At 33.8% G+C, this 9,496-nt stretch overlaps 1 protein-coding gene and 1 long non-coding RNA gene across 2 annotated transcripts; one reads left to right on the top strand and one right to left on the bottom strand.

Moving 5' to 3' along the window:
• Window positions 1-2,061: 2,061 nt before the first annotated feature.
• On the bottom strand, window positions 2,062-5,496 carry LOC103453771 (plant intracellular Ras-group-related LRR protein 6). Its single transcript, XM_008393343.4, has 3 exons — window positions 5,138-5,496; window positions 4,605-4,774; window positions 2,062-3,124 (listed from the first exon to the last, which is right to left on the bottom strand). The coding sequence occupies exons 1-3, from the start codon at window positions 5,339-5,341 to the stop codon at window positions 2,446-2,448; spliced, it is 1,053 nt and encodes a 350-aa protein (XP_008391565.3). The 5' UTR covers window positions 5,342-5,496; the 3' UTR covers window positions 2,062-2,445.
• Window positions 5,497-7,636: 2,140 nt separating this feature from the next.
• LOC139190309 (uncharacterized) lies at window positions 7,637-8,205 on the top strand. Its single transcript, XR_011574434.1, has 2 exons — window positions 7,637-7,930; window positions 8,023-8,205. It is a non-coding gene; the product is annotated as an uncharacterized lncRNA (long non-coding RNA).
• The last annotated feature ends 1,291 nt before the right edge of the window (window positions 8,206-9,496 follow it).

The following is a 9,496-nucleotide window of genomic DNA, read 5'->3' as shown; positions in this document are numbered from 1 at the left end:
CATATGCCAAAAATTGAAAAAAAACAAGCATTCAGAGATCAAGTAACAAGACAAAACTTTTCGACGGTTATAAACAAAAAATCACGATTTAACGGTTATTTTAACTCCGATTTTGATGATTTTTTACAGCTACATTCCTTGACCCTATATGAATACAATGAATGAATTCGATCTTCAATTTAAAATATTTACACTAGTGGATACCACAAAATCTTATGTTATACTTAATGAAAGTAAGAATAAACTCTTAAGTGTTAGTGAATCTATTGTTTTGATGAGATACGCATTCTACGAAACTAGTTTAAACGATCTAACCATCATACTTGTTTGTATATGCTTGGAGATCGCATACGCCAAAAATTGCAAAAAACAAACATTTAAAGATTAAGTAACGGGACAAAACTTTTCGACGGTTATAAACGAAAAATCACAATTTAACGGTTATTTTAACTCCGATTTTGATGATTTTTTACAACTACACTCCTTGACCCTATATAAATACAATGAATGAATTCAATCTTCAATTGAAAATATTTACACTAGTGGATACCACAAAATCTTATGTTATACTTAATGAAAATATTAATAAACTCTTAAGTGTTAGTGAATATATTGTTTTGATGAGATACACATTTTGCGAAACTAGTTTCAACGATCCAACCGTCAAACTTGTTTGTATATGCTTCGAGATCGCATATGACAAAAATTGAAAAAAACAAACATTCAGAGATCAAGTAATGGGACAAAACGTTTCGACGGTTATAAATGAAAAATCATGATTTAACGGTTATTTTAACTCCGATTTTGATGATTTTTTACAGCTACACTCCTTGACCCCATATAAATACAGTGAATGAATTCGATCTTCAATTTAAAATAGTTACACTAGTGGATACCACAAAATCTTATGTTATACTTGATGAAAGTATGAATAAAATCTTGAAGTGTTAGTGAATCTATTGTTTTGATGGGATACGCATTCTACGAAACTAGTTTCAACGATTCAACCGTCAAACATGTTTGTATATACTTCGAGATTGCATATGCCAAAAATTGCAAAAAACAAACATTCAGAGATCAAATAACGAGACAAAACTTTTCGTTGGTTATAAACGAAAAATCACGATTTAACGGTTATTTTAACTCCGATTTTGATGATTTTTTACAGTTACACTCCTTGACCCTATATGAATACAATGAATGAATTCGATCTTCAATTGAAAATATTTACACTAGTGGATACCACAAAATCTTATGTTATACTTAATGGAAGTAAGAATAAACTCTTAAGTGTTAGTGAATCTATTGTTTTGATGAGATACGCATTCTACGAAACTAGTTTAAACGATCTAACCGTGATACTTGTTTGTATATGCTTCGAGGTCGCATACGCCAAAAATTGCAAAAAGCAAACATTTAAAGATTAAGTAACGGGACAAAATTTTTCGACGGTTATAAACGAAAAATCACAATTTAACGGTTATTTTAACTCCGATTTTGATGATTTTTTACAACTACACTCCTTGACCCTATATGAATACAATGAATGAATTCGATCTTCAATTTAAAATATTTACACTAGTGGATACCATAAAATCTTATGTTATACTTAATGAAAGTACGAATAAACACTCTAGTGAGTCACTTTCATTAAGTTTTGAGTTTCATTGGTACGGTTTAAACTTTTGAGAAAGGTTTCACAACCTTGAAAACAAAAACGCTTTCATTTTGCATATCCTTGCACATTTAATATCTGTAATAGATTAGTAGTGTATGAATGTATTTTTATGAGGCTCTTATTTTCGAGTGTAGATGTAGTACTTAAACAACAAATGTGTTTTAATGTTTTGAAGTATTATTTATGTGACAATGTGTGGTATGTGCAAATTTAAGAAGAAAAAAATATTTTTCTTAACGGGTCATAACGGGTCGGGTCACTTTACCCAGGTAAAGTGACCCGACCTGTTAAGGACCCATTAAGATAACAGGTGTGATACGACACGACCCGTTAAGATAACAGGTGTTACACGAAAACGACACGAACACTACTGACACGACCCGTTTGCCAGGCCTATATGAAGCCCAAGAAATTTATTTACAGACTAGACCTGCATGAATATATATAAACACAGATACCCCATTACCTATATATACGTACATATACGAGACCTATAACTTTGCAAAACCACTACTTTTTCTAACGCAAGCTACGTGATCTTCTCAAGGGGCTTAGGCTTACCCAAGTCAACCATCGATCATACTAAGCATATAAACCCCAATAACCTACATGCATACGTCCAACATCATGAATTTTCAATACAACCCCAAACAAGCGCGCACGCGCACACACACACACACGATATTAACCCCATCCTCATGAGTACGAAGGCTCATGATTCATGAACATACGTAGTTTTCTTAATTTTCTTTCAACATTTTTACCCTTCACCGACTGAAGTAAGTACGGGGAGAGAAGAGGCGACGGGGTGAGAACATCCCCATATACCTCGGTGAAGCAAGGCCGTCAATTGAGCGGTACTCGGGCATGATGAACCCTCCTCTCTCCTCTCGAGGTCCGCTTCGGTTGGCCCCATTGAACGTGCCATACTTCACCAACTTGCCCATCCAAGACTTCTTCTTTGGCGGAGTCTTGTGGCCACCATTCATTTTCTCACTAAGATACTCCTTCACTGAATGCAACCCTTGCTCAAACACCTCAGGAGGAGGAGAAACCATAGGGTTTCCTTCCACAATAAGCTTCTGAAGCTTCTTGAGGCATCCAATGGAGTCTGGTAGGGCTGTGATCTTGTTGTAGCTGACGTCCAATTCGACTAGAGACAAAAGGAGGCCAATGGAGTATGGTAGGGTTTCGAGGTACTGGAAGTTTTGGCTTACATTGAGAACTTCAAGGTTGATAAGGTTCTCCAGATCTTCAGGAAGGGACCTGAGGCAGTTGAGACGAGCATCGAGTACGTGCAGAGACGTAAGATGGGTGAGGGAGCGTGGTAGAAAGACAAGCTTGTTGGAGTTCACTGATAGCTTCTTGAGGCTATTGAGTTCAAAACCAATGGTGTCTGGGAGGTGGCTCAGCTTGTTGAAGTTGGCATTCAGCTCTTCCATTGACCTGAGTCATTGTAAAATCACAATTAAGTCCAATTGGCTTTAACAATAATCTAGTCTGATGCACAATTATACATACATACATACATATATATATATATATATATATATGTATTATGAAATTAGAGATTAAAAATATATAATCAAATTTACTGATAATATTTAGAGATTAAAACTACTCATCTCAATTGAGTATGTGTTGTATTATCTCTCATATGTAATCAATTAAGCAAGTGTTTTAGTTTTATTTTTCACTTATTTCTTTCCTTCCCTCTTGGTGTACTCGCTGATATAAGTGCCTTGTTCACTTGTGAGACCGCTAGTGGTGAACTATTTTGTATTGGGTTTGACCTCGTTAAAGTGCCTTAACCAGTTTGTATTGTTCAGCTTACGGTTGTACGGCCTAGGGTTACACCATGTCTTTGCATGCGCGATACGTGCAAACTGTTACTAGAATTTTCAGTTTGACATTAATTACACTTTTGACTTTTTTGGTTGTAAGTTCTCCACCCACACCATTCATTTGGCTCCCACAAGTCAAAAAAACCAATCACCGCATCAAGACGCACTTCCAAAAATATTTATAGTTTTATTTGGAAGTGATCAAATTGTTGACTGCTAAGTTGATTAGGCATATACAAATAAGACTCACTCAAGTACTAGAGCATTCTATGTGCCTTTGGGACAAGAAAAGATACACGTATCAACCAGAAAACAACGTCTTGTACTGGAAGGAAAGACAAATCAGAAAATTAACGATCTTCCTTGAATAAATTAACTAATCAGAAAATTAACGATCTTTCTTGAATAAAGTTAACTATATTTTTTATTCAATATCAAATTAATCTGATCATGATAAGGACTAGATGTGTAATTTCTGGTTTACTTAATTGTCAATAAATTTCATGTGATGCAATGGGGGTCCAATATATATATATATATATAAGAAAGGATGACATCAGAACACTTCGTGTTGATAAATATTAGATGTACGATATATGATACTAATTAAGGTTTTAAAAAATTTGCATGATGTCATATGTATAAATAAAAAAATGCATGTAAAAACAAACCACGAGGTTTGCAGATTTGTTAGCTAAAGATTCCCCTTAATAAGATCGCTTGCTTTGAAATAAAAATGCATGTAAAAATTAATTTACACCACGGCCAAGTGTTTTTTTTTTCCCTCTCCTTGAAAGAGAAAGGCTGTGGTGGATTGGCTAAGACCTCCATATTTAGTTTAATTACTAACTAGTATATTCATCCAGAATGTGCCAATAAATTAAGGGAATTCTTTCAGGTACCAAATTTATTGTTTTCCATGATCCTAATTTTCAGAAAATCACTAATAAATATATAGAGATAACGCTTGTGTTAACCCAAAAAAAGGCATAACGCTTGTATATACATTTATATCAAACATTAATCAATGAGATTGTTCTTAACTTAATTGGAACGAGGAAGAGGAAGAGATGACAACGAACCTGCAATTTTCAATAGTTTTTGGGAGATATGAAAGAAGGTTTCCGGCAACATTGAGAACCTTAAGCTTGGACAAACAACCAATTGAGTTTGGAAGAGATTTCAGCTGATTTGAGTGCACGTCCAGCACTACCACGTTTAGTAATCTTGCTGTTAAGGATTCTGGTATGTTCTGTAAAATTTAGAATAAGAAACAATATTAAAAGAAATATTTATATGAATATAATTTTTACATAAAAATTCATTAAAAACCTAAATAGAACAACGCTCTCTGAATACCTAAAAGGCTAAAAGGCAGTAATATAAAAAAAAAAAAACTATTAAAATTATGCCCATTCACCAAAAGATCTCACAACTACGTACCTATCGTGTAACGGGAGCCAATTCTCTCTAATGAAGATTATATCCTTGTAGACGTGACGTGATAATGCAAATTATGAGATAGATGATGGAGAGAATTGGACGTATAACACAAGACTTTCCCTCTAATGGAAATGGAAGCATATACAATTCAGTGATTCACCTAATTACGTACCTGAAGATTGTTATTGGAAAGGTCAAGCTTGCAAATAGTCCCCAAATTAAGGGAAGGATTGGGAAGGGCATCAAGAGACATCCCACTCAAATCCACAATTTCAAGCCTCTCTGCTTCTATCGATCTCTTCCTCTCATGAGCAGCTTTTTTCTTCGTGTCCATTCTAATTTGCTGCTGCTGCTGTTGCTGCTGCTCGCACATCATTTCGCCAACCCGAGAAAGATTCTTCAATTCCTTCACGAGAGAAAACTGAAAATCAAAGAGAGAAATTTTCTAGAAGAGGCGTTTGTGTTTGTGTGCTGTGTTTAGTTACGTGCTTGTTTGGAAGGAAAGAAAATTAGGTATGGATATATTTCTAGAGAAAGGGAGAGCGTATAGAACGTACGGAAAGAAAGGGAGAGGGAGGGAGGAGGTGAAAGTACTAGGTGACACGTGTGCATGACGTTTGTCAGCAAGTACAAGTCGTATGCTTTGGGTTAGGGGTTGCGTGGCCATGTTCCCACTTGGATCAAGTCAACCCTTAAACTCCGGCCATCCGCCAATGTCGCCCACTTTGGCTTGTTCCCAATATTCTTTATTTTTAACGGTTGCATATTCTCATTATTTTTTGCTGCCTATTCTAATCCAACTAGCATATTCTCATTATTTCTTGGTGTTGGACCAAATCCAACTAGCTTTTTTATTTTTATTTTTTATGTTTTAGACTTTAATCATACTACTAACATCTTGTAGTTTCCTTCAAAAATTGTCAAATGGGTAAGAAGAGGGAGCTGTTGTAAACATGTAATGGCAATATTTAGGGCTGGTTTGGTATTGTTGTGTTTAAAAAAAAAAAAATTACTTCTGCTGTGCGTGAGAATATGCTTATTTTTGTTGTTTCACGTTTTCAGCTTTTTTTCATCCAAAACTGTGAAAATAAGCTTTTTTTAAATGTTTACCAAACACCTTTTTGAGCTCAGTTTTTTTTATACCCATTTTTTATAAAAACACCTCAGTGCCAAACCAGTACTTAGAATTGTTTAACTGAGTTGAATTATTTAAGGTCCATTTGATATTTAATCCAAAACCTTTAATCATATTTTAAAACAACGCAAAAGAACTTGTCTTAAAAACAGTTTGTTTGGTATTGAACTCATAAGCTGTTTTAGGTCAGGAAGGTCCCGTTCCTATTGATAAAGTTGTTGGACCAATATTAGAAAATACGAAATTAACAATATAATTCCAATGATAATAATCATAAAAAATTTCACAACATTAATTGAGATTAATATAAAGAACTAGAAAGAAAGTTAGAAAAACTGACAAACTTGGAGATTGAGGCTTGCATAAATGCAATGTCCTAAAGACAAAATTTCACTCATATTTTTGTGCTTGTAGTTCAATAGGCGTCCATCTCCCAGGGTTGTAGAGTTTTGTGGTTGGAGGTTGCCGAAGGACTTTATTAGTTTGGTGTTTAAAAACTCTTAAAAAACACACCTTTTTTTGTTTTTATCAAATATGCAATGTTTTTAAGTTATTCTTAAATTCAATTTTTTAAAACATGCCAACTAAACAAATATTTAAGTTTAGAACTCAAAACTTGTTTTTGAGTTATAAAAACTATATCTGAATTAAATACCAAACTGACGTAATTTCTTAATTTGATTTGTACAATCGTGAATCAAATTTGGGGAAAAATCATAAACAATAATAAGTTGTATATACAAGTCATTTGGCACAACTCCATATTTGATGGAACAAGCTTCAACGTCTCTATAGTTAGAATACAATATATAATATTGTTAAGGGCCTCTTTTTTTTTTTTTTTTTTTTTTGTTGGAGAGAAGTACAATATTTATTGATATAAAGTAAAAACGTAAAAAACGGAGGATGATGTGCTTAAATGGGCCTCAATAAAAAATACCTTGTTGGGCTTTCAACTCAGTCGAAGGGAAAACGAGTGTCCCGCACGAACAACTAACTTTACCTATCCTCACACCAAGAGAGAAAACAGCCAAAATTATAAAGAGTTGTCTTCCATAAGAGTATCCAGCAATAGCTCAGCAACAATCCCGATCGAGCAAGTCGAAGCGAAACTGAACTCCTTACGAACATGATTAAGCTTAACATGGGCAGCGGAATTGGCCTCCTTTCGAACATGTTAAGGGCTTGTTTGTTACACATCGTTAAGGGGAGTAAACTAGCTGCGACTATAATCCCACATTTGGTACGACAAATGATTAACTTAAATGAGACTAGCTCGGATTCATACTTCACAGATTGCTAAGAATTTTTTCAAATAAGATGTCAAAATATCTAAATTAGTAATAACGGTAAGAAAAGACATCAATAATGTTTTCCAACCGAGCAACCAAATGATATGGCATAACATGGAACATCATCTGTTCTCATTGGTGTCAAATTTAGGAGCAGCTTCAAATATTTTTTTAATTCATTATTTAATGTTTTTTATTAATTTTTTTTAATCAAATCTCCAACTTTCCTCTCTCACTGGAACCTAGAATCTCAGTCACCACTCATCCTTCTTCTTCCCTTTTCTGGGAACCAAACCCAAAAACAAACCTCACGATCTCAACCTAAAACCCAAATGTAAGGATTGCTGATTAGGCGTTTAAACCTAAACGTAAATCTGATGTGGGGTTTATTTCTGTCTTTTATAAGAGCATCGACGCTCGTCCTTCTCCATTTCGCACCGTAGCTCAGACAAGAGCTCTTGAATCTTCGTTGCAATCCCTAAAAAGAAAGTCCATGGAGTCCATCACCACACCTGCAAACGGAGTTGCAGGCCTAAAGGTAAAATCCGCTCTTCCCTTCTTCGCCCTGGTCTTCATAGTTGGATTTTTTCTCTGCAATGGAAATTAATTCGTGTTCTTATCTGTGCACAGGATTCTCTCTCCCGTTCCACAGTTCCTCTCGTCTTTCTCCTTCCTCTCTCCTCCCTTTCCACAGTATCTTGGAATCAGCCGTTTTTCAAAGAAGACTTTGACGAGCACCACTCTGTCTAGTGGAAGCTGCATCAATCTTGCGAATCCAGATCCATTAAAATATAAATATCAATTTTTCCCCTACAGCAATCCCTTTTTTTTTTTTTTTTTTTTTACTTTTTCATTTTAAATTTATCATCAACGAAACGAGAAAAAAAATGAGATTGAGAGAATGATGGAGAAGAGAAGCAGGTGGATATCCAAAGTTTCAGAAAAGAGAGAAAGAAGATGATCAGGAGAAGTCTAAAAAGAAGGGCTGGGCTGGGCTTCGTTCGCGTTTAAAAAATAAAATAAAAAATGAAAAGAAAATAGTGTAATAAAATAATAGTTTAATTTAACATATTATGTGGAGAATAAAACTTAAAAAAAATATCAAAATGTTACGTAAGCCGTCAAATTCAAATTTTATATTTAAAATTTGACATTTTTTTTAGCAAGACCCATTGATTCTTCTTCTATTGATCTTAAATTATAAAATTAGTGGTGGTTGGTAAAATAAGAAATGAGATATCTGCATTTAAAAAAAGGTTTTAACGAAACACTTTTAGTATTGTTCACTTTTAACCAAAAAACACATTTTTACCTTTTTTTTCTGGTATCATTTATTACACCTTTATTTGTCTTTTTTTGCTAAAACTAAAGTTTTTTTAACTTTTCGTTAGTTTTCTTTTAAAATAATGCAAGGAAGGAGGTTGCTAGGAAAGTTTAAGAAAAATAAAAATGGCAAAAAAAAAAAAAAGTTTTTGAGTATAAAAATATTATAGTCCAAGACATAGTCTGCAATTACACCAAACACTTTATTATTTTTATCCATTGTAGTTTATGTCAAGCCAGTCTAACTTAGTTCCTAAAACTAATCTAGTGCGAGATAGTTTGTTGCAACAAAAGCACCCTTGTTGTGCTATCACAACTTGAAATATTATTAATACTTGCATGAAGAAGGAAACAAGAACTAATAATTCTAAAGGATAAGATGCACGGTTTTTGTTGGATAATACTTGCATGGTTTTTTATATTAACACTACACATATTGAATACACTTCACTTTAAAATTAATTATTAAATAGCTTATATATCTTAATATGCAATGATAATTTCGACCGCATAAGGTTTCAAGAAGTTCTAAAACACACCAAATCACATTTAACGTGTATATGAGTATATCTCAAGATTATTATATCTTTTTCAACTCTCAAAACCAATCTTACCATCCATTGTAGAACAAAACCCTAATCAATGGAACTACAAACATGTTGATTGAAAAAAAAATATATTTTTGACCAATGGAATGAAATCAACGTTTTAGAAAAATAAGAAAATTTCGTCCATAATGGATTCTCAAATCTAAATATCATTTTTTTGAAAGGGAGGAGAA

This window comes from Malus domestica, chromosome 13, assembly GCF_042453785.1.
Source record: "Malus domestica chromosome 13, GDT2T_hap1".
NCBI classification, from domain to species: Eukaryota; Viridiplantae; Streptophyta; class Magnoliopsida; order Rosales; family Rosaceae; genus Malus; species Malus domestica.
Note: the sequence above shows the minus strand (reverse complement) of the source record. Positions and strands in the feature narration are given on the sequence as shown.